This window comes from Salmo salar, chromosome ssa01, assembly GCF_905237065.1.
Source record: "Salmo salar chromosome ssa01, Ssal_v3.1, whole genome shotgun sequence".
NCBI classification, from domain to species: Eukaryota; Metazoa; Chordata; class Actinopteri; order Salmoniformes; family Salmonidae; genus Salmo; species Salmo salar.
Window position 1 is genome coordinate 78,165,794 of NC_059442.1, and position 26,888 is coordinate 78,192,681.

The window sequence follows — 26,888 nt, forward strand, 5'->3', positions numbered from 1 at the left end:
GTTTGATTTGTGTAAGAGGTCTCTTGCTTTACATACGTTCAACCAATTCCAGACTGGCCATGCAGTTCTCACCTGCCACACATGTGTTGTCAAAATATGAATAGTAAAATAAATAGAATACTAATGACAAGACAAGGACACAACACATGCATAGCCTAAGATATGGCGTTTCATTCATATAGAACAGGTGCATTGTGTTGCCTATCTTCACCCAACTGCTTGTTTCCAAATGAAACCTTTTCAGCACCATGGACAGCGGGGGAGGGAGGAAAATATCCGGTGTTGCCTACTACAACATCGTATTATCATAACAGTGTAAAGATTTGTTGTTTGCGAATAGTCTGTCCTGTGATATGACCAATCATGTTTCAGAGGGGCGGGAATCACCACTCAGTCCCTCTGTAGCTAAGGTGGGTGATTCTTCAGGAGGGAGTCGCGATTGAGCGGGATTTAGGGAGATGTGTTTATAGCTCTGAATTCCTTTCAGTTCTCAGTCAAGCAATTGGAGAGATTCCTTACGGCTTTTCTTGCGGTACCTATAAAGACAATTACCTAGTGGAAGAGAGACGCGCATTCCGAAGCTCATCACTTTTGTCGTCTCACCTGCACAAGCGGTGAACAGGAGAGGCACTTGCCATGGATCAGGAGAAATACTTACCGGAGCTGATGGCCGAAAAAGATACGCTGGACTCCTCCTTTGTTCATGCGATGCGTCTGCTTGCCGAAGGTAACGTGTCATTATGTTGGCTGGTTCTGAATGTCAATTATCAATCAATGTGTTGTAGATGATTTTACCGGTTTTGTCTACTAGTCCATTGTGTTCACAGGCATCAGCCACGCTGTATTTTTGGAGATGAAGGGGTGGATACCTGTACTGATTAGCTACTGCGTATTTGTTGAGCACAAGACTGTAAATAGTGGATTTATCAGTTCTAATGAATCAGACTAATGTAACCAAAGCTGTGTTAAAATTCATTAGGTAGCCAAGCTATTATAACTTATTTATTCAAAGGTTCCTCATCGGTGTTGGCAGTGCCATCCGAGAGAGAATACAGGGCATTTTACTGGATTTGTAAGGGAGACAGATCGTCAGAGAAACTTTCCCCAAGTTAAATTCAATGTCGACCTCAATTCCATCTTACTAAATAGTACTAATTTTTCCCGAATAAATGACACGCTTGTCACTTCATGTCAGACTGTCGTCACAGAAGCTCAGATGAAGATAAGACGCACACACACATACATACACATACGCACGCACACACAAACAATATTTAAATAGAGACTTGGCTGTTTGAATGGCAGGTCGGGTTAAGTGTTCTTACACTTTTAAAAAGGGGTGAGGGGTGTGTTCCTACAGAACATTTGACCTTGGTGATTCCTTTATAGTGGGGCTTTGCCATCCTATACATTCCTATCCCTGAGAAGTAGCCTAACTATTTCCCCCAATGGGCCAATCCATAGAAGCAGAGATTTTATGGTTTAGTGGTGCTGATGGGTGACTTTGGCATCAGGAGATCTTCAGGACTGTATTTTACAGAATGGTTTTGACCTCAGTGAAATATCAAATGTGAAGTGTTCCAAAACATTTCACATATGAAAACTTGGTTTTGAATCCTTCACATGTGACATTTCACATTTGCAAACTCATTTTCACATGATTTTACATGTGAAATGTCACAATGCCAAAAATAACAGCAATGGCTAACAATGTTGTTTCATGTTATCACGTTTTCACATGATTTCACATGATTTCAATGTAAAAGTTGCCTGGAATTAAGTTAATAATCGCGCAATTATCTGACAACCCTAATGAAAAAGTAACAGTGCTCAGGGACACTTGACATTAGGCCTAGATTTAATCAGATCAAGCACACGATTGCTGACACCTGCATAGATGTTGTTTTGGCTGTGTCGGAGGTGTAACTGCATTAGACCTGTTAAATCGGTGAGCAGCTGCTCGTGTGGTCATTGTCACGAAGCCACACCTGTCCTATTCGGGTTAGAATTTTAGAACGAGAAAGTGTAGGTTATATAGAAATAATGACACTTACATTTTAAATCATTAAAGAAAATAATGAGGATTTCTATCAGCCTAATCAAGATGTAGATTACATATCACATTTCAGTGTTCCAACTTCTAAACAAGGCTGCATGGGATTTCTCTTAGTACAGCTCTGTGCAGCCAATTGCAATGTCCACTTTAGGTATAATGCCAGGGAGTCACTTGTGGACTTGACAGCTCTAACGCAATTCTACGTCCTGCGCCACCAAAACCACCGCTATGTAGGTGTCCGTTAGTGCAAAGTTGATAGAATCTAGCCCGAAATGTGCATAAATGCTCTCGGGATTTGAAATAGAAACCTTTTGGTCCGGAGCGCATTAATGTCTCAGCAATGGCACCAGATGGTTATTTGTTAACAAGAACATATATCCACACACTCTTAAATATGTGTATGGTTGCGGTACAGTGTTGTTCCCTGATGTACAAAAAGGCCAAAGATACACATAAGAGGGGCCTCCTGGCTGGCACTGCTGTGTCACCAGAGATTCTGGGTTCGAGCCCAGGCTCTGTCGCAGCCGGCCGCGACCGGGAGGTCCATGTGGCGGTGCCCAGTGTTGTCTGGGTTAGGGAGGGTTTGGCCGGCAGGGATATCCTTGTCTCATCGTGCACTAGTGACTCCTGTGGCGGGCCGGGCGCAGTGCATGCTGACCAGGTTGCCAGTTGTACAGTGTTTCTTCCGACACATTGGTGCAGCTGGCTTCCAGGTTGGATGTGCATTATGTCAAGAAGCAGTGCAGCTTGATTGGGTTGTGTTTCGGAGGACGCATGGCTCTCAACCTTCTCCTGAGTCTGTACTCCCGTACGGGAGTTGCAGCGATTGGGGAGAAAGGTGAAGAGGTACACACAATATATTTTAGGGTACATGTGGGGTCAATCTAGTACAATTTTCTTCCCAATATAGTCCATATAATGCTGCGTTCATAACCAATTCGTGAATACCAGTTTAATGCATTCATGTGCTTTGAACTCATTGAGAAATGCCAATTGGCTAATGGCCAACAAGCTGTGTCAACCATTAACTTAAAGTACAGCTATCATGCTTGTAAACAAAATATAGAGTTCAAAAACCATATTAATAGATAGCTTTTTATATATAATGTTTTGTTGTTAATGTTTTGTTGTTACATTTAACTGCCGAAAATTGCTCTTATCAAGGTAATTTCCTTAGTAGGTGATCAGCATGTGGGAGAAGTTCCCAATAGTACTTACCAGTTGGAGGGCCATTCAAATAGTTTTTTCCAAGTCATATGTGATAAATTCCCACTTTCCACTTGGTTACGAACATAGCATTACGTACACTCATTACTGCGCTTTGAAATGTAGCTGGGGGCAATGTGCTGGCAGTGGCTCATTAGCATATTTGGGGGTATGGTCTAAAATATATTATATTTGTTCCAACCCTCAGTGGATGTGTTGAACCAGTTTAAGTGGTTTTATCGTTATGTTAATGAAGTTTGAGCACTTCTTGTGACAATGTTGGTTTTGCAATCTTTGTCAGAACATGTGATGCGCTGCGCAGTTAAGTGGGCACTATGCATTTTCAACAAGCTTAATGGCAGCTGGTTCACAGGAAGTTCATAGTTATAAGTTGGTTATTGTAAAATGCACAGTATCTTATTGTAGCTAATCCATCACTCACTGACTTGACGGTTTGGTAGGTAAGGGAGCATTACAGTTACATGGTGATTAGCATTACATTTAATATCATATGGCTCTTTGGTATCACATGGACATATGTCAGCCTTTAACAAGATGGCAGAACTGACAGTGTGCAAAATGTATGTTTATGAATACCCCAGAACACATTAACTGGAATGACATTCCCTTTCATGGGAGACCAAAAGATAGACTGCCACTGTTTATGCCAATCAGCAAGTGATGTGCATGTTGTCAGGAGAAACATCAGTAAGTAATTGTGACTTTTACAGTAACTTACTGACAAGAGGTTTCCAGTTAAGAAACATCAAATTCACATTAACAAGCTGCCGTTACTGGAAACAGCACAATCATCTCTTTACAGTGCAGTTCATTTCTGACCAAGGAGGTACTCAACTTGCATTGGCATAACCGTCAAACACTTAAACTGATACAACACTTCCACTGATGGTTGACATATATATTTGACCACGCCCCCAAACATGCTAATGAGACCCAACCAGTACATTGCCCCCACCTTTAATTGAAAGTGCAGTGATGATCGTACCTTACAGTATATTCAAAATATTGGGTAGAAAAATCTCCCATACCTACAAGGTACCAAACTGTACCATTTGAGTGTATATGTGTACCTGTGAAGTGTACCTTTGACCTTTTTGTAACCCAGTGTACAACAATGTACCCTAACCATGCCCTTCTTTTTTGAGAGTGTGTTAATATATGTTCCAAGCAGTAAGGAGGAACCTGGTGGCACTGTAGAAACATCGATGCACTCCCACTCAAGACATTGCAAGTTCAAATCCCCAAAGAATGTCCTTGAGTCATGCTAGTTTTATAATGATGTTACGTTGCTGGGGATAATTGTACAATTATTTACTTGATTCTGGGCAGCTTTTAGCAAAGTGCAGAAATACAGTCTTGCCAATAAGTCTGTGGCCATATCTCTTTCACACTCAAAGATCTGGTGGTGTAGTTTCACTGTAGCAGGACATTTCAGTTTGCTAGTGACCAAAGGGTTATTAATTCAAATTCAATTTAAGGATGAGTCCCAATTGTGTTTAAAGTCCAAGATGTTACAGTAATTGACAGAAGAATACAGCAGCATACTGTCATTTTAAAGAAATAACAGCTTCACGTTGTTTTATATATATACTTTATTTTTATTGCAACTTTAGGCAAAGTGCAGAAATATATTATTGGCGAAAAATATATAGCCAATCTCCATTATGTCCATAGACCTGGTGCCTCAGCAGGAACTTCAGGAAGCTAGCAACCAAGAGGGAGTTCAAATCCCAAGTGAGGTTTAGTTCCAAATAATCAGCATACTGTCCTTTAACACTAACACCATTTAATGTATTTTCACAGCAACTTGATGAAAACCTCCAGGGGACCATGACACAACATTCTGAGAATATCCTAAAAACATATTTGGGGATGTCCATGGAACAAATATTGAACTAGACAAAACCTGCATGATCGTTTAAATTGTAATTATGTCAATTAAATGACATTTGACATCTGGGCTTTCACATGTGCTTAAATGTTGTCACGTGTAATTTCATGGTATCATATGTTGAAATTTTTCATCCTTATGTTGTCACATTTATTTCATATGAGATCATGTTTTCATGTGCTTACATGTTGTCACGTGTAGTTTCATGTGCTCACATGTTGTCATGTGTAGTTTCATGTGCTCACATGTTGTCACGTGTAGTTTCATGTTCTTACATGTTGTCACGTGTAGTTTCATGTGCTTACATGTTGTCACCTGTAGTTTCATGTGCTTACATGTTGTCACGTGTAGTTTCATGTGCTCACATGTTGTCACGTGTAGTTTCATGTGCTTACATGTTGTCACGTGTAGTTTCATGTGCTCACATGTTGTCACGTGTAGTTTCATGTTCTCACATGTTGTCACGTGTAGTTTCATGTGCTTACATGTTGTCACGTGTAGTTTCATGTTCTCACATGTTGTCACGTGTAGTTTCATGTTCTCATGAAACTACACTGCGAAATTTTGCGTCCCAGTGTTGTCACATTTGTTTCAAATTCATTTAACATGTGGCTTCACATGTGATCACGTGAAATTCATGTGGTCTTACCGTAAGAGTCAGCTTGTTCAACAATTTAATAAGACAAAAATAGTTGTAATTCAGAAGCTGACAGCTAGACCCCTAAGCCATGTGTCAATACTGTCTTTAAAAAAGGTAGGCCTCCATTACCCTTGGTACAAACGTGCTATTGCCTCCACTGCTACCACTACTGTACCAGCATGCTGCCATTGCTGCTATAACTGTAGGCTATGCAGCTTATACCACAGCTGCCAATACTACTGGAATGATACCAATGATAGCACTCTACTATTTCAGTTACAGTGCATTCTGAAAGTATTCAGACCGCTTCCCTTTTTTCCACATTTTGTTACGTTACAACCTTATTCTAAAATTGATTAAATAAATGTTTTTCCTCATCAATCTACACATAATACAACATAATGACAAAACAAAAAAGGTTTTATAAAAACAGAAATAGCTTATTTACATAAGTATTCAGACTTATTTAATATGAGACTCAAAATTGAGCTCAGGTGCATCTTGTTTCCATTGATCATCCTTGAGATGTTTCTACAACTTCATTGGAGTCCACCTGTGGTAAATTCAATTGATTGGACATGATTTGGTAAGGCACACATCTGTCTATATAAGGTCCCACAGTTGACAATGCATGTCAGAGCAAAAACAAAGCCATGAGGTCGAAGGAATTGTCCACAGATATGTGGAAGGGTACCAAAACATTTCTGCAGCATTGAAGGTCCTCAAGAAGACAGTGGCCTTCATCGTTCTTAAACGGAAGAAGTTTGGAACCACCAAGAATCTTCCTAGAGCTGGCCGCCCGGCCAAACTGAGCAATCGGGGGAGAAGGGCCCTGGTCAGGGAGGCGACCAAGAACCCAATGGTCACTCTGACAGAGCTCCAGAGTTCCTGTGTGGAGATGGGAGAATCTTTCAGAAGGACAACCATCTCTGCAGCACTCCATCAATCAGGCCTTTATGGCAGAGTGGCCAGACGGAAGCCACTCATCAAATCAAATCAAATTTTATTGGTTACATACACATGGTTAGCAGATGTTATTGCAAGTGTAGAGAAATGCTTATGAGTCTAGATCCGACAGTGCAGCAGTATCTAACTGTTAATATCTAACAATTCCACAACAAAACCTAATATCTAACAAATTCCACAACAAAACCTAGTACACACTATCTAGTAAAGGGATGGGATGAGAATATATAAGTATAAAATATATAGATGAGCAGTGACAGAGCGGAAAAGATGCAGTAGATAGTAAAGAATAGATAGTGAAGGATACAGTATACAGTATATACATATGAGATGAGTAATATGAGATGAGTAATGCGAGATATGTAAACATTCTTAAAGTGGCATTATTAAAATGACTAGTGTTCCATTTATTAAAGTGGCCAATGATATCAAGTCTGGTAGGCAGGCTGCCGCCTCTCTGTGCTAGTGGTGGCTGTTTGACAATCTGATGGCCTTGAGATAGAGGCTGTTTTTCACTGACCTCACCTTCTGGATGGAAGCGGGGTGAACAGGTAGTGGCTCGGGTAGTTATTGTCCTTGATTATCTTTTTTGCCTTCCTGTGGTTGTAGGTGTCCTGGAGGGCAGGTAGTTTCTCCCTGGTGATGCGTTGTGCAGACCGCACCACCCTCTGGAGAGCCCTGCGGTGCAGTTGCCGTACCAGGCGGTGATACAGCCCGACAGGATGTTCTCAATTGCGCACCTGTAAAAGTTAGTGAGGATTTTCGGAGACAAGCCACATTTTTTCAGCCTCCTGAGGTTAAAGAAGCGCTGTTGCGCCTTCTTCACCACACTGTCTGTGTGCGTGGACCATTTCAGTTTGTTGGTGATGTGTACACCGAGGAAATTAAAACTTTCCACCTTCTCCTCTGCTGTCCCATCGACGTGGAAAGGGTGCTCCCTTTGCTGTTTCCTGAAGTCCACGATCATCTCTTTTGTTTTGCTGACATTGAGTGAGAGGTTATTTTCCCGACACCACACTCTGAGGGCCCTCACCTTGTGACGTTCTTCAAAAGGACGGGACCAAAGCGCAGCGTGCGTATAGCTCCACATATTTTATTTCAAAGTGAAACTTAACAAAACAACAAAGACCAAAATTAACGTGCCATTCGTAGCACACAATGCACTGAACAAAACAATATCCCACAAAACACAGGTGGGAAAAAGACTACCTAAATATGATCCCCAATTAGAGGCAACGATTACCAGCTGACTCTAATTGGGAACCATACAACTCACCAACATAGAAACACAATGACTAGAACATCCCCCCTAGTCATGCTCTGACCTAAACACCATAGAGAACTAAGGGCTCTCTATGATCAGGGCGTGACAGTACCCCCCCCCCAAAGGTGCGGACTCCGACCGCAAAACCTGAAAACTAATGGGGAGGGTAGGGGGGTGCCTAGTGTCGGTGACAGCTCCGGTGCGGGTTGTAGGCCCCGCCCAGACCCCGGATCCGGCCATGGCACCGAGCTGAACGCCGTGCCTGGACTGGGCATCGGTGCAGAGGAAGGCTCTGGCCTTGGAGCGGTACTGAATGTCGTGCCTGGACTGGGCACCGGCGCAGAGGAAGGCTCCGGCCATGGAGCTGGGTTGGCCACCGTGCCTGGACTGGGCACCGGCGCAGAAGAAGGCTCCGGCCATGGAGCTGGGTTGGCCGCCGTGCCTGGACTGGGCACTGGTGCAGAGTAAGACTCCGGCCCTGGAGCGGGACTGGACGCTGTGCCTGGACTGGGCCCCGGCGCAGAGGAAGGCTCCTGCCCTGGCACCGGCGCAGGAAGCTCCGGGCCGTGGACCGTCGCTGGAAGCTCCGGGCCGTTGACCGTCACTGGAAGCTCCGGGCCGTTGACCGTCACAGGAAGCTCCGGGCCGTTGACCGTCACTGGAAGCTCCGGGCCGTTGACTGTCACTGGAAGCTCCGGGCCGTTGACCTTCACTGAAAGCTCCGGGCCGTTGACCTTCACTGAAAGCTCCGGGCCGTTGACCGTCACTGGAAACTCCGGGCCGTTGACTGTCACTGGAAGTTCCGGGCCGTTGACCTTCACTGAAAGCTCCGGACTGTGAACCGTCGCTGGAAGCTCTGGATTGTGAACCGTAGCTGGAAGCTCTGGACTGTGAACTGTTGCTGGAAGTCTTAGTGCGTGGAGCCGGTACAGGTGGCAGCGGACTGGTGACACGCACTTCTGGGCGAGTGCGAGGAGCTGGCACAGGACGTACCGAACTGGGGAGGTGCACTGGAGGCCTGGTGCGTGGAGCCGGCACAGGTGGCACCGGACTGGTGACACGCACTTCAGGGAGGGTGCGGGGAGCTGGCACAGGACTCACCAGACTGCTGACAGGCTCTTCAGGTCAAATGCCGTGCAGAACACACCTACATAACATTTCTCTCCTCTCTCTCTCTCAACTTCTCCATCGCCTCCCTGACGGTCTCTGGCTCTTCAGGGCGAGTGTGAGGAGCTGGCACAGATGGCACCGGACTGGTGTCACGCTCTTCAGCACGCCTGCGCTGCAGCATACTCCTAGCCAAAACCTCTCTCTGGTATCCCTCATTGAACTCCTCCAGAGACTCCCATTCGGGCTCTGGCACTCTCCGCTGCTCAGCCGTCCGCCCCATGTGCCCCCCCCCAAAAAAAAACTCTTGGCATTTCTGTGGCCGCGGTCCCCGGTGTCGTCGCTGTCCTTCCTGCGTCCTCTGCGACTCCCGCCAAGGAAGGGTCTCATGTCCTCCCATGATCTCCTCCCATGTCCAAAACTCCTTTACCTCATGAACACGCTGCTTGGTCCTTGTGTGGTGGGATATTCTGTCACGTTCTTCAAAAGGACGGGACCAAAGCGCAGCGTGCGTATAGTTCCACATATTTTATTTCAAAGTGAAACTTAACAAAACAACAAAGACCAAAATGAACGTGCCGTTCGTAGCACACAATGCACTGAACAAAACAATATCCCACAAAACACAGGTGGGAAAAAGGCTACCTAAATATGATCCCCAATTAGAGGCAACGATTATCAGCTGACTCTAATTGTGAACCATACAACTCAACAACATAGAAGTACAATGACTAGAACACCCCCCTAGTCACGCTCTGACCTAAACACCATAGAGAACCAAGGGCTTTCTATGGTCAGGGTGTGACACACCTCCTCCCTGTAGGCTGTCTCGTCGTTGTCGGTAATCAAGTCGTCTGCAAACTTGATGATTGAGTTGGCCACACAGTGGTGGGTGAACAGGGAGTACAGGGAAGAGAGCGCACCCTTGTGGGGCCCCAGTGTTGAGGATCAGCGGGGTGGAGATGTTGTTTCCTACCTTCACCACCTGGGGTCGGCCCGTCAGGAAGTCCAGGACCCAGTTGCACAGGGCGGGGTCCACACTAGGACAACAACCCTAAGCACACAGCCAAGACAACACAGGAGCCGGGACAAGTCTCTGAATGTCCTTGAGTGGCCCAGCCAGAGCCCGGACTTGAACCCGATCAAACATCTCTAGAGAGACCTGAAAATAGCTCTGGAGTGACGCTCCCCATCCAACCTGACAGAGCTTGAGATGATCTGCAGAGAAGAATGGGAGAAACTACCCAAATACTGGTGTTCCAGGCTTGTAGTGTCATACCTAATGAAGACTCAAGGCTGTAATTTCTGCCAAAGGAGCTTCAACAAAGTACTTAGTAAAGGGTCTGAATACTTATGTAAATGTGATATTATTTAATCCATTTTAGAAAAATGCTGTAATGTAACAAAATGTGGAAAAAGTCAAGGGGTCTGAATACATTCCGAAAGCACTGTATAGGTTTTGCTTACATAATGTATGTATTATGAGTATACATTTATGTAAATCATTGCATATAAAAATCCGAATAGCCTATCGGGATTTTAAGATTAGACCAGCTATTACTAATGTCTGAAGGGGAGAAAATAGTCCATATGTGTGTAAATTGCTCCTTCCCATTAACTGGTAGAAATAATTAGCAGGTGATAATCTACTGGGTTGATCAGGATATCTCTTCCCACATTGGATTATGTAAGGAATTTCACAAAGGTTCTAATCAGTCATTTGCATGGAGACACCAGTGAAATTAATTTAATTGGCAGTGGACATTTGTCTTAAGGAGCCACTGCATGTGATTAGAGTGTATCACATCATAAGATTTTTAAAGGTTTACTCACAGGGATGTAGACATGTAGGGCTATTTGCTGGTGGAGTTGCACAGAGCACCTTAAAGGGGCTGTGTGTATTTGTTTTGTTGTGCTTGTCTGGAAGTGATAAATACTAGTGTCCTACAGATGAGATGGGAAGTCCCAGAGTCAAAAAGCTATTCGTTACCTGCGATGTGAGACTGCCATTCACCTGGACTGATTCTGTATCAATGTTCACCAGTATTCTTCAGTATAGTCATAGATCTTGTGTGGTGTGCTTCTATCTGTAATGGCCAGAACCATGGAGAAAATAAGCACTCACCTTGAGAGAGCCAGTGTGCACATTCAATTTCACCTTCTCAGACAAGAGGAGCCTACCTCTCACTGAAGGAAGTGTTTCTATGTGCTTAGCAGATGACCTGGGGAATGTGCTTGGCAGAGGACCTGGGGATGGTGTGATGAGTTATAGTGCATTCAGTGCATTTATAGTGGTTGGCTGGCCTGTTGTTCAACCCTTTGTGCCCCCATAGACGATGCCAAACATAGTGAATCTCAATTGCTTCAGGTGTATTATAAACTGGGGTGGTTTGAGCCCTGAATGCTGATTGGCTGAAAGCTGTGGTATATTAAAGCAATAAGGCACAAGTGGGTGTGGTATATGGCCAATATACCACGGCTAAGGGCTGTTCTTATGCACAACACAACATGGAGTGCCTGGATAAACCACTTAGCCGTGCTATATTTGCCATATACCACAAACCCCAGAGGTGCCTTATTGATATTATAAACTGGTTACAAACGTAATTAGAACAGGACAAATAAATGTTCTGTCATGCCCATGGTATACAGTCTCATATAACATGGGTTTCAGACAATAAGTATTCAGGTACTCTATAGGCCACATACCACACCCGCTCGGGCGTTATTGCTTAAATATAGGATAGGATAGGAAAGTAATGATATGAATAACACTGTGGTGGTCAAAATTGGAGCTTGCTATGGCTCACAGCATTTGCATTTATATGAATTGATAATTGCAGAGTTAGTTTTCATTATTGCACATTATCGTGTACTGTGCATAGTACTACACTATTATATATGTTGGAAGTTATATTTATCATGCTAGGAGATACCGTTCCCTCTAGTTTGGTGGTCAATGTGTCAAAGAGGTGGTAAAAGGTATCATGGAATTATACACTGAGTATACCAAACATTAGGAACACCTTCCTAATATTGAGTTGCATTTCCTACCTTTTGCCCTCAGAACAGCCTCAATTGCCGGGGCATGGACTCTACAAAGTGTCGAAAGCGTTCCACGGATTCTGGCCCATGTTGACTCCAATGTTTCCCACAGTTGTATCAAGTTGGCTGGATGTTCTTTGGGTGGTGGACCATTCTTGATACACAAGAGAAACTGTTGAGTGTGAAAAACCCAGCAGCGATGCAGTTCTTGACACAAACCAGTGCGCCTTGCACCTACTACCAATGTTCCCTCAAATTTTTTCCACCACTGAGCAAATTTCAGGTCTGCTGAGCGCAAACTTGAACATTGTGAAAATTCTGTGCAACTTCCAACGCGCGTTTACTGTGAACACTGAAGCTGTACCCACAAGTTACAGTTTTAACAGTGACCATGTAGGCTACTGTGGCTATTTGATCATAATGTTGGCCTACCAGAGTGGCCTACCATCAAAAACAATGGAGAAAATGCATCCCATAACATTTTAACACATAAATAAATAGTTGTTCTATCATTCAGCCTACATTAGCAGTCAACGTGTGGTGTTCAATGTAGATCTACATTCCATGAGACTAGAAAAAAAACATACAGGGCTTGTCATTAACCTCTATGGGCTATGTGGGACGCAAGTGTCCCACCCCTGGTACACCCTATCAACAACAGGTGAAATATCAAGAGCGCCAAATTTGAAAACAATTAAATGTCATAATTCAAATTTCTCAAACATACAACTATCTTACACCCTTTGAAAGATAAACATCTCCTTAATCTAACCACGTTGTCCGATTTCAAAAAGGCTTTACGGCAAAAGCATAAAGTTAGATTATGTAAGGAGAGTACATTGACAATAGCTGTGGGTAATGTTTTGTCAATTCAAAGACAGGCGTCACCAAAAGCAGAAAACCAGCTAAAATGATGCACTAACCTTTGACAATCTCCATCAGATGACACTCCTAGGACATTATGTTAGACAATGCATGCATTTTTTGTTCTATCAAGTTCATATTTATATCCAAAAACAGCGTTTTACTATGGCGTTGATGTTGAGGAAATCGTTTCCCTCCAATAACCGCCAGTCAAGCAGCACAACAAATTAAATAATTACTATTCGAAAACATTGGTAAAATATTATATTGTCATTAAAAGAATTATAGATTTACATCTCTTGAACGCAACCGGATTGCCAGATTTAAAAATAACCTTACTGGGAAATCACACTTTGCAATAATCTGAGCACTGCGCCCAGAAAAATACGCTTTGCGATACAGACTAACCGCCATGTTGGAGAGATCTAAAATCGAAAATACTATGTAAATAATCCATTACCTTTGATTCTCTTCATCAGATGTCAGTTCCAGGAATCCCAGGTCCATAACAAATGTAGTTTTGTTCGAAAAAGCTCATAATTTATGTCCAAAAAGCTCCGTGTTGTTAGCACATGATCTATGCCAGCCGGACTTGTCTTCATAAACGAGGGGGAAAAAAATATTTACGTTCGTTCAAACATGTCAAACGTTGTATAGCATAAATCATTAGTGCCTTTTTTAACCAGAACATGAATAATATTCAAGGCGGACGATTGCAATCTCTTTTAAAACGTATTGGAACGAGAGTACCCAACATGAACTCGCGCTCCAGAGTCTAATCGGCCACCACCGTTCCAAGGCTCTTGTTCGTTCAGTTCTCACAGTATAAGACTCAAAACACTTTCTAAAGACTGGTGACATCTAGTGGAAGCCATAGGAAGTGCTCAACAATTAATAAGCCCCTGTGTGTTTCAATGGCATAGGCTTAAAGGTAATTCAACACATCAGGTATCCACTTCCTGTCAGAATTTGTCTCAGGGTTTTGACTGACATATGAGTTCTGTTATACTTACAGACACCATTCAAACAGTTTTAGAAAATTCAGAGTGTTTTCTATCCAAACCTGAACAATAATATGCATATTCTAGCTTCTGAGTTGGTGTAGGAGGCAGTTAAAAATGGGCACATATTTTTTTCAAAATTCTCAATACTGCCCCCTAGCCCCAAGAGGTTTAAGCTGTTTATCCACTTGTCCTTCAGACAAGGAGGTGACTGAAAATGCTGTTGTGTTGTTTGATGCAAGAAACCACTTATATAAAAAGCACTATTATTGTCATACCATTATTACAAAGAATCATAAAAATTATGCTACCCTCAGCCTATTGGCTACATAGCTTGTTCAAGCCTGTCTCAAAATAAAACACTGCCCCTTTAAGACAAAGAAAAGCTCTTTACCTGACTTGCTTTTCAAAGATATTGAGAAATGTATACATTTTGTGCTCTTGTAGGACGCAATCACTCCCAAATTACTGACTACAAATTATCTATAACTGGGCTAACAAATTATCTATAACTAACTAGCAAAGATATGAACAAAATGTGCACATGTGGCTACATGCAGCTCTCGCTTTGATCTCAAAACAAGCGCATCTACTCACGACCGCTCATGCTGTAAACACAATCCAGTTCAAAGTAAATGGCACAGATCCATACATGCCAAGGGTTATGCGGTGCGATTTGTGATGGCGAAAAACACGAATCGCAACGCATTATTTCTGCCTCATGCACAAATTCATGTTGTTACTCCTATGAACAGAGAAGGTGAAATATTCCTTGACATTAAAAAAGACCCAAGCCGCTAATAATAACAACAATGCAAGCCTATAGATACACTTTCTTACTCATTCATTACTGCTGCAGTGCGTGTTGTAGTGCTGAGTGGAAATAGGAAGAACGCAAATTTATGGCTTATTAAAGTGTTGAATACAAAGTTTTAACAGTACTGAGTAAGAACTTAAACATGAACTCATTCATAAAAACAGCAGCTCTTTGCTGTATTCGTTGATAGTCTGTCTCTAGTCGTGGTTTTAAACGTTTTGAAATCTCACAGTATCTACTTCACTGTAGCTTTCTTTTATGCCTGCTACCTTACTGCAATCTGAGCCATCTGATTGGCCAGCGGTAGGCCTATAATGCACTTGATTTGCTCTCAGGGCCCGCCGGGAAGGCAGAGTTTGTACCTTCAGACACATGAAATGTTCAAAATGGCAACAGTTCGCCTACCCGGCGCGCATCCTGAGATGAATAAAATAAAATAAAAATACAATAGGACACAAGGCTTTATCGTTGGGATTTTTACAGAAATGTTTGGCGATTGACTAGGAATACCTTGGAGATCGACCAGTCAATCGCGATTGACAGGTTGGTGACCACTGCTCAAGAAAGTATTTTGTGTTACTCTTGCCCATTCACCCTCTGTAAGGTACACATGCACAATTCATTTCTCAATTGTTTCAAGGCTTTTGTCACATGCGCCGAATACAACAGGTGTAAACATTACCTTGAAATGCTTACTTACAAGCCGTTAACCAACAATGCAGAGTTAAGAAAATATTTACTAAATAAACTAAACTACATGTAGGTGTGGGTAAACTGACTATGCATAGATAATAAACAGCGAGTAGCAGCAGCTTTAAAAAAGGGGTGAGGGGGTCAATGCAAATAGTCCGGGTAGCCATTTGATTAACTGTTCAGCAGTCTTATGGCTTGGTGTAGACGCTGTTAAGGAGCCTTTTGGACCTAGACATGGCGCTCCGGTACCGCTTGCCGTGCGGTAGAGGAGAGAACGGTCTAAGACTAGGGTGGCTGGAGTCTTTGACAAGTTTTTGGGCCTTCCTCTGATACCGCCTGGTATAGAGGTCCTGGATGACAGGAAGCTTTACTCACATCATCTACAGTGAGCTTCATCACATAGTTGTCCGGAACAGCTGATGCTCTCATCCATGCTTCAGTGTTTCTTGCCTTGAAGCACGCATAGAAGTTATTTAGCTCGTCTGGTAGGCTCAGGTCACTGGGCAGCTCGCGGCTGGGCTTCCCTTTGTAGTCCATAATTGTTTGCAAGCCCTACCACATCCGACGAGCCTCAGAGCCGGAGTAGTAGGATTCAATCTTAGTCCTGTATTGAATCTATGCCTGTTTAATGGTTCGTTGGAGGGCATTGCGGGCTTTCTTATAAAAGTCTGGGTTAGAGTCCTACTCCATTAAAGCGGCAGCTATACCCTTTAGATCATTGCGGATGTTGCCTTTAATCCATGGCTTCTGATTGGGGTATGTACGTACAGTCTTCTTTTCATGGGCTGTGTCTCAATCCATAACATCCCCCTATGTTGGCCTTCCGCATCTGCGGTGGAAGGTGGCTGAGCTACAACGGTGTTTGTTAGACCATGAGACATGAGTCTTCTCACGAAAACCTGTGTAGAGTCCGAACGGTTTGGCCTACTAATGTGACGACTTTATGGAAAGGTGAGACTCTCACGAAAATTATGGTGTTCTCTGTTTTGCGCTACAACCCCCATAAGTGTCACGGGACTCGTCTGAAGGTAACCCATACAAATGAATGGATATATGGAAGTAGTTTTGTGCCAACAAAAATAAGGGGTTAAATGTGTCCATAAAAAACAAAAATATATTTATATCCTAGATATAGGACAGACACTTAAAAACCTTATTCCTTATGATTTATTTTTTGACTGTCTTTTCTGACAATTATGAATAGGTTTTTCAATGCGTTTCTATGGGCTATAGTAGTAAAAGCCAAATTCAATATTTTATCAAATTATGTTTTTTCAATATACCTAAAGGAGTCCTAAAATTCAAAATGAAATAGCTAAATTATGACCTTAAAACAATTCCATGTTAGCTTAATAGAACCCCTGCCCCAACAGCTTAGACTTTTAGAGGTTAACCTGTCTCCTGCCCTTCAACTACACTGATTGAAGTGGATTTAACAAGTGACATCAATAAGGGATCATAGCTTTCACCTGGATTCACCTGATCAGTCTATGTCATGGAAAGAGCAGGTTTTCTTAATGTTTTGTACACTCGCTGTAGTACAGTACATAAGTCTAACTATAACGAAGGCCTTATAATAACTACCACCAGGAAATGAGTCAGGATCATTGTAAAATATGTCATTATAAACAATTTGATCTTTCATGTCTCATGACATCACAGCTGTTGAGGTTTGATTATAACAGTGTGTTATAATGGCAGAGAGAAATAGAGAACTGCACATTCAGAAAAAACAGAGAGCGGTCTGAAGGTGATGGATATTGTTGCTAATTTTGGATGTTCATTCCTCAGGATTAGGCATATTAGCCAAAGATCATTGGCATGCTGTCATTTGAGTGTAAGTAATCAGCGTTTCTAGAAGACTATTATATTATTGCAGGGAAAATGAAGGAGCAGTTTACCAGAAGCCAGTAATTACAGGACAACATTTGCATCAGCTGAGGCATTAGCTGAATAATGTGCTGTAATATTATCCCCAGTCATAGTGATACCCAAGGAATAGTCAATAACAATCTCTAATGCACACATCATCTTTACATTAAAAAACAAAGACGCATAATGGGTTTTAAACATAGACTCATGTCCTTGTACTAATATTCTGTATTTTGTTAAAGGTCCAATGCAGCCATTTTTATCTCAATAGCAAATCATTTCTGGGCAACAATTAAGAAAAATAAACAAAAGTTCTTAGCCTCTATGGGCTAGGTGGGACGCTTGCGTCCCACCTACGTAACAGCCACTGCCAGCCTGTGGCGCGATTTTCAAAACCTTAAAAATCCTATTACTTCAATTTCTCAAACATATGACTATTTTACAGCCATTTAAAGACAAGACTCTCGTTAATCTAACCACACTGTCCGATTTCAAAAAGGCTTTACAACGAAAGCAAAACATTAGATTATGTCAGCAGAGTACCAAGCCAGAAATAATCAGACACCCATTTTTCAAGCCATTATATAATGTCACCAAAACCCAGAAGACAGCTAAATGCAGCACTCACCTTTGATGATCTTCATCAGATGACAACCCTAGGACATTATGTTATACAATACATGCATGTTTTGTTCAATCAAGTTCATATTTATATCAAAAACCAGCTTTTTACATTAGCATGTGACGTTCAGAACTAGCATACCCCCCGCAAACTTCCGGGGAATTCGCTAACATTTTATTAAATTACTCACGATAAACGTTCACAAAAAGCATAACAATTATTTTAAGAATTATAGATACAGACCTCCTCTATGCACTCGATATGTCCGATTTTAAAATAGCTTTTGGTGAAAGCACATTTTGCAATATTCTAAGTACATAGCCCAGGCATCACGGGCTCGCTATTTAGACACCCGGCAAGTTTAGCACTCACCATAATCATATTTACTATTATAAAAGTTTGATTACCTTTTGTTGTCTTCGTCAGAATGCACACCCAGGACTGCTACTTCAATAACAAATGTTGGTTTGGTCCAAAATAATCCATCGTTATATCCGAATAGCGGCGTTTTGTTCGTGCGTTCCAGACACTATCCGAAATAGTAAAGAAGTGTCGCGCGCATGGCGCAATTCGTGAGAATAAAATTCTAAATATTCCATTACCGTACTTCGAAGCATGTCAACCGCTGTTTAAAATCAATTTTTACGACATTTTTCTCGTAGAAAAGCGATAATATTCCGACAGGGAATCTCCTTTTCGGCAAACAGAGGAAAAAATCCCAAAGGCGGGGGCGGTCGGGGACATGCGCATAAGCCCAGTGTCCCTTGATCGGCCACTTGAGAAAGGCGATAATGTGTTTCAGCCTGGGGCTGGAATGACGACATTCTGTTTTTTCCCGGGCTCTGAGCGCCTATGGACGACGTGGGAAGTGTCACGTTAGAGCAGAGATCCTTAGTAAATGATAGAGATGGAAAAGAAGTTCAAGAAATGGTCAGACAGGCCACTTCCTGTAAAGGAATCTCTCAGGTTTTGACCTGCCATTTGAGTTCTGTTATACTCACAGACACCATTCAAACAGTTTTAGAAAATTTAGGGTGTTTTCTATCCATATGTAATAAGTATATGCATATTCTAGTTACTGGGTAGGAGTGGTAACCAGATTAAATCGGGTATGTTTTTTATCCAGCCGTGTCAATACTGCCCCCTAGCCCTAACAGGTTAACGAAGAGCAACTTCTCAAGCAAGAATTCTGCTAGAATTGTCTGGGAGTGGTCTGAGTGGGGAGGGGAAAACTGAAAAGCATCTGTTATTGGCAGAGAGGTCTGGAGTAATAGATGGAGGTCTCTCTCCCGACAGAGATCATTGCAGTGCGGTCTGCATTTTTCATGCTATTGTCCCTCAGATTATTTGTAAATATTCGTCTTTCTGCTTTGTATGCGTTAGCCTACCTATTGTATTAAAAGCACATATTTTTCGCGTTATTCAGACACTGAACTTCAGTAGCCACCCTCTCCTCACCTAATTAGTTGGGTGTGCGAGTTCAAGTGTGCCTAGTATGTGTGGTCTCATTGAAATAGAGTAGGCTGCCTGCATGGGTGGAGAATCACGTAGCAGTGAACTTAAATACGAAATTAATTTAAATACGATTAGACTGTAGTTTACAACAGTGTTTGTAAATAAATATTGATAATGGAAAGAAGTGGAGGGTGCTCAACCAACGTGAGTCGAGATGCAATCAAAACATTTAATCATCATTGAAAAGGCACAACGTGCACATAGGTTAGACTACTATGGTGAGCGTTGCACCTTTTCATTTTCAATAAGTATTGATTAACCAATTATTTGTCTCTGCCTGCAATTCGTCCTCCTAAAAGGTAGGCTATAGCCTACATGCAAAACGTAACAAGTGTCGCTGTCATAATTCTTACTGCTTCAATTTCTGTAGCCATACGTGCGAGATCAGGTGCACGTGTGGACTCAATTAAATAGAGTACTTTATAGCCTAGGCATGGACAGAGAAGCACGGGTCAGTTATCTTTCCAAGGAATTGTACTTCCTAAATATGATTAGGCTATGGTTTACTACAGAAAATATTGATCACCCATATTTCTCTATCTGAAAAAAATAGCTGAGACCATAGCTGGCAAGTGAGCTGCGTCACGCCTAAAATAACATTGCGGGACTGCTGTTGGGTTTTGGGACCAGTTCTAGCGTGTGGGAGTCAGACAGCCAGCGGGTGTTGCCGGGTGTGAAAAGCTGTGGGTGTGGGCGGGTGGGAGCGCGATGAAGAAATCAGTCCCATGCAGACCTCTAGTTTGGAATTCTCTTTCTTATTGGTTGATTAACTAATTTCCCGCCTGCTGATGTCACCAGGCAGGCCAAAACTCCATCCCACCAAAACAAGCTGAAATTTCAGGCCGTCTTTTCAAACAGCTCTTACACTAAAAGGGCATTATCATAATTTTCACAATTTCACAGTATTTTTTCAACCTCATAGTGTGAATACATAAAAAACACAGGAAAATCACATTGTTGACTGCACTGGGCCTTTAAATGTAGTCTATATGTGCTGTGAAGGTTAATCACTAATGCTCCAGCGATACATTCCAGTCATTTTGTAATGCAGCATATTTTAACAATCCATACAGAATAATGATCATGCTTTGGCCAAATTCACTTTCAGGTCCATGATTGTACATAATGAATGAGTGATACCATTACAGTCACTTCCCCAAAAAACAGGGCAAAAAAAGTTGTTGGTAACTTTCAGCAAACATGTTCAAAACCCAGGCAGGTCACCTGTGACACAAGTCAGTATTTGATGTCCATCCATGTCTGAGGACGTTGCGAGATGACATGGAAACTGACCACTAGGGGCAACAGTGAGCGCTGTTACCTTCAAGTAGGCTTTGGTTTTGCAAGGAGGTTGTGGACAGGTTTGTCTCTACCTCTGGCTCCAAAGATTGCATGTTCAAATCCATCAATAGAATGTTGTTTTTTATATTTTGGTTTTAAGCATATCCCAAACCTATACCCTTACCTTAACCATTCTGAGTTAATGCCTAACCTTAAGAATTCGGAGTTAATGCCTGAACGTCAAATTCTGATGTGAGACTGTGCGATCTTATTCTCAAAATCATGTTTGAATCCCTAAGTGGCATTGAATCCAGAGTGTGGATGGAGTTAACAGCATTGAACCCCACTATATTAGTCAAACTTGTTTTCCTTACATTAGTGTAACTAAATGTAATCGAAAATGTAATCTACATAATCCCCAAAAGTAATGGTTTATTGAGAGGGACATAAACAATAACTAGTAATACTCCATGAATGTTTAAAATCTCACCTTTCTGGTAGAAATAGTTGTAAATTGCTGAGGTCTTGTCAGTTTTGAAGACACAAGCTCAAGTACACAGGACAAATACGATGAAAATATGAAATATTTGATATGATGTATTTCCTTTTCAACAAAGCTGTATGAAAAAAGCTTGAAATTATTTCTATATTTTCTAAAATATAAAACAACTAAATTTAATATTTCAGCTTCCTTATAACTGTAACATGCATATTTGTATATTTTAGTTTTAGAGAAAATGCGCAGATTTTCTAAAGGTCTCTCTTGATCAAAACGTCTGCTCCCGTTGCTGTGAACGTCTCACAGAACTCTAGCTTGTCTTCCTGAACTCGTTAGGACAAACAGCACGTGTTTTTTGTTTAAAAGCTATGAATTATTTTAGATTACTGGCTATAAATCGTTACGATGTAAGGATTCCAGGCATATGCGTGGTTAGTGGCTGTGACATATGGGTTCAGCCAGGAGTGATGGACAGTCGGAAAAGCGAATGAAACGGTAGGAGGGCCATCCCAGGTTCAAGTGGTGTCAGATTTCACATCTTGCTTCACACAGGCAGAAAAATACATATTCTTGTGTCTGTGAGAAACAGCACTACCACTCAATTCAAGCCATTTTGATCTATGGTGTCCACATAACGATTTATAAGCAAAAATATTGGTCGGAACTGATACCAAAACCATGCAGGTCCCCAAAACAGGGGACTTTACATTTAAATGATCTACATAATTGTCGAAATGACCATGACAAGCTTTTCTCATCTTAATCTTTTTGTATCTTTGTTCTCTGTCTCAATCCCATACTCATACTGCATAGGCCTTATGTAGAGCAAAGACTTCAAAGATATTAACTGTTCATACTACACAGTAGAATCTAGATCTCAGAGGAGCACACACAGTATGATCCAGATCACAACGAGAGTCAGGCTTAGTGTTGTCAGAGCAGAATGTTCCCTATGATCATGTACAGGGATGTGTAATCCTGTTGATCAGGAGACCTAATTCTTCCCTGGGGTCTATGTCAGGCTCCAGTCAAACACTCCAGGGGAACTCAAGTGGCTCTGCTGTACTCTGCTCTGCCTGCTGTGGCTCATGAGTTTCATTTGCAACTATAGGTTATATTTTCTCAAGAGATGAAAATGAGATGAATATGAATCGTCAGTAGTTATACACTGCTCAAAAAAATAAAGGGAACACTAAAATAACACATCCTAGATCTGAATGAATGAAATAATCTTATTAAATACTTTTTTCTTTACATAGTTGAATGTGCTGACAACAAAATCACACAAAAATAATCAATGGAAATCCAATTTATCAACCCATGGAGGTCTGGATTTGAAGTCACACTCAAAATTAAAGTGCAAAACCACACTACAGGCTGATCCAACTTTGATGTAATGTCCTTAAAACAAGTCAAAATGAGGCTCAGTAGTGTGTGTGGCCTCCACGTGCCTGTATGACCTCCCTACAATGCCTGGGCATGCTCCTGATGAGGTGGCGGATGGTCTCCTGAGGGATCTCCTCCCAGACCTGGACTAAAGCATCCGCCAACTCCTGGACAGTCTGTGGTGCAATGTGGCGTTGGTGGATGGAGCGAGACATGATGTCCCAGATGTGCTCAATTGGATTCAGGTCTGGGGAACGGGCGGGCCAGTCCATAGCATCAATGCCTTCCTCTTGCAGGAACTGCTGACATACTCCAGCCACATGAGGTCTAGCATTGTCTTGCATTAGGAGGAACCCAGGGCCAACCGCACCAGCATATGGTCTCACAAGGGGTCTGAGGATCTCATCTCGGTACCTAATGGCAGTCAGGCTACCTCTGGCGAGCACATGGAGGGCTGTGCGGCCCCCCAAAGAAATGCCACCCCACACCATGACTGACCCACCGCCAAACCGGTCATTCTGCAGGATGTTGCAGGCAGCAGAACGTTCTCCACGGTGTCTCCAGACTCTGTCACGTCTGTCACATGTGCTCAGTGTGAACCTGCTTTCATCTGTGAAGAGGAACAGGGCGCCAGTGGCGAATTTGCCAATCTTGGTGTTTTCTGGCAAATGCCAAACGTCCTGCACGGTGTTGGACTGTAAGCACAACCCCCACCTGTGGACGTCGGGCCCTCATACCACCCTCATGGAGTCTGTTTCTGACCGTTTGAGCAGACACATGCACATTTGTGGCCTGCTGGAGGTCATTTTGCAGGGCTCTGGCAGTGCTCCTCCTGCTCCTCCTTGCACAAAGGCGGAGGTAGTGGTCCTGCTGCTGGGTTGTTGCCCTCCTACGGCCTCCTCCACATCTCCTGATGTACTGGCCTGTCTCCTGGTAGCACCTCCATGCTCTGGACACTACCCTGACAGACACAGCAAACCTTCTTGCCACAGCTCACATTGATGTGCCATCCTGGATGAGCTGCACTACCTGAGCCACTTGTGTGGGTTGTAGACTCCGTCTCATGCTACCACTAGAGTGAAAGCACCGCCAGCATTCAAAAGTGACCAAAACATCAGCCAGGAAGCATAGGAACAGAGAAGTGGTCTGTGGTCACCACCTGCAGAACCACTCCTTTATTGGGGGTGTCTTGCTTATTGCCTATAATTTCCACCTGTTGTCTATTCCATTTGCACAACAGCATGTGAAATGTATTGTCAATCAGTGTTGCTTCCTAAGTGGACAGTTTGATTTCACAGAAGTGTGATTGACTTGGAGTTACATTGTGTTGTTTAAGTGTTCCCTTTATTTTTTTGAGCAGTATAGTATCTAAAAGTGCATGTCTCATGGTATTTGCATTTGCCCGACCACAAATACCTGCCTCTCTAAAAGCCCCTCCAAAACACACCCAGACCAGAGGAGGCTGGTGGGAGGGGCTATGGGAGGATGGGCTCATTGTGATGACTGGAATGAAATCAATGGAATGGTATCAAACACATCAAACATATGGAAACCCCATGTTTAACTCTGTTCAATTCATTCCATTCCAGTCATTACAATGATACCCATCCTCCCATAGCCCCTCCCACCAGCCTCCACTGTCCCAGACATACACAGCCATCCCTGTTGTCTTAAGATGTCTTGATATGTTGAGACATAATTGAGACATCTTGTGACATTTTGAGACATAAAGAATTGAAGTTGAAAGCATGGTGAGGATTGGGTATGGACTCCCTTTCCTTCCAGTTTCTCTTTGGCACTAGAGAGAGACCTTGAGTCACACATAAAGTACCTGTAAGCAGGTAAACAATGCTTAAAGGTTGTATTTAGACTAGAACATCCGTCCGTTATGATTTCTCCCTCAAATAAATTCAAGGTGTACAATCCCCGACCCGACTGGGAATTGGAAATTTGACCATTCGTTGTTTAGCCTGCAGATATGGACATGGTAGTCAGCCTTACACCATGTTCCCTATTTTCTGTTCGGTTAAAAAGGGTAATCCTTTCCTGTGGAGAATACGTTTGGCCTTTACTTTGAACATAAAAAAGTATTTTACATTGATTCAACCCAGAATATTTGTAAATTATATTCATGGATTGAATAAATTGTTTAGAAATGGCACACGTTTAAGGGCATTAGAGTTGGCTGCTTTTATTTTAATCTTGCGTATTTGGCCAACCACGTATCGAGCCAGGTCATTCACTCAAAACCCTGTTATCTGACTGTTATCCCACTGGGAGCTAGCACAAGTGTTCAGGTCTTTGGTAAGGCTACTCGTCACACAAGTGTAGTTTATCGAACCACCTCTGCTACACTTCCTTACCTGAAAATATAGTATCTGAGTAGATATTGTCCATTGACGCATGTCTCATGTTGCACATAGTGTTGCACCTATTGACGTGTATAGCCTATTGTTGAGAGGAAATGCTTTTTTCTTCAGAGCTGAATATTGGAGGTGATAGATGTTTCTGTTGCTTTCTCTTCTGCTTCATGATAATGGTTGTAGCAGATATTCATCAGGCCAGGAAGACAGCTCTTAGGATGTGGTCCTGCGCTGTTAAATAAATTATTCAGCTGTTATGTTAGAAGTGGCACATTGAAATCACACAGGAAATATGATCAATGATGATGCCAAACTCCCTGGATGTCTATCCTACAGAAAGCAAAGAACATTATGATTGATTCACTGTTTTTTTTGTTATAAAATACATGTACTGTATGATAGGAATGTATGGGAGGTAAATGAGATAATACTGCCTCTCTAATTGTTCAGAACAGTGATATTTAGACCAAGATCCCCAAGTCAACCATAATTCCTGAAATAATTCAATACATTGATTATGCCTCAAAGGCTATCTTGATCATGCAGTCATACAGTAGAATCGTCCATCCAATATGGCAGCATGTCAGTCTTCATCTGTGGCTGTGTTTTTAGTCAATTTTTCGTAAGTCAATTTTACTTTTTTATTGTGCCTCTATCTAACCCAAACTTTTAAAAAGTGTAAAGGGCAGGAATATATTTTATACATTGAAATGCTAAGGCCGATGCATTACAAACTATGGTGGAAAATTATTTAGGGCCTATCAATGTTTTGATCCCTTGTTGAAACACTCCTCCCAAAACCAATGTGCCTGTTCAATGTGTAAACGGATGTTTTTAAACTGTAGTGCTCTGTGTTTTATGTTGTAAATGTTTGAAACTTTGTGTGCTCCATTTCTGTCCAGGTCTCTCTTGCAAAATATATTTTTATCTCAATGAGACTAACCTGGAAAAATAAAGGTAAAATATATATTTTTTAAAGATGTAGAACATTTTATATGATCAAAATGTGAAAAGTATATTCACAGCAAATGAAAAGCCTTAGTAGGTGGAGGAGGGGTTTGAGGATCATTTAGAAATGGTGTTTGCTGAAAGCAGTGACTGACTGTTATCATTTAGAAATGGTGTTTGCTGAAAGCAGTGACTGACTGTTATCATTTAGAAATGGTGTTTGCTGAAAGCAGTGACTGACTGTTATCATTTAGAAATGGTGTTTGCTGAAAGCAGTGACTGACTGTTATCATTTAGAAATGGTGTTTGCTGAAAGCAGTGACTGACTGTTATCATTTAGAAATGGTGTTTGCTGAAAGCAGTGACTGACTGTTATCATTTAGAAATGGTGTTTGCTGAAAGCAGTGACTGACTGTTATCATTTAGAAATGGTGTTTGCTGAAAGCAGTGACTGACTGTTATCATTTAGAAATGGTGTTTGCTGAAAGCAGTGACTGACTGTTCACACTGCACAATTGAGATAATTATGAATTTTGAGAGATTCTTGATCCTCTGGTAAACTAATAAACAGGAGACAATTCCCATTCTAATTGTCCTCTCAAAAACAATGAGAAACAAAGTTTGAACAATCTAACTATTGTGCATCAAGGTTTGGGTTAACAAGTGCTTAAGAGTGAATATCCAACTCATGGAGCTAATTGCGATGCAGATTAGATGATTTGTCACCAACAGCTCCCTTTGCCAAATTTATGCAAGGCTTTTTAATACGCCCAGAGTGTGATCACAGCTGTCGGGGTCGTTTTTGAATTGCGGTGGCATTTGCATCAGTTG

General features: G+C 42.1%; 1 protein-coding gene across 1 annotated transcript in view; it reads left to right on the top strand.

The window, feature by feature from the left end:
* The first annotated feature begins 307 nt into the window (after positions 1-307).
* The window catches only part of LOC106612832 (KH domain-containing, RNA-binding, signal transduction-associated protein 2), a 122,042-nt gene continuing 95,461 nt past the window's right edge, over positions 308-26,888 (top strand). Inside the window, exon 1 of the mRNA XM_014214393.2 lies at positions 308-727. Within this exon, the coding sequence (XP_014069868.1) occupies positions 637-727 (91 nt within the window). The 5' untranslated portion in view covers positions 308-636. The remainder of the gene's footprint in view (positions 728-26,888) is intronic.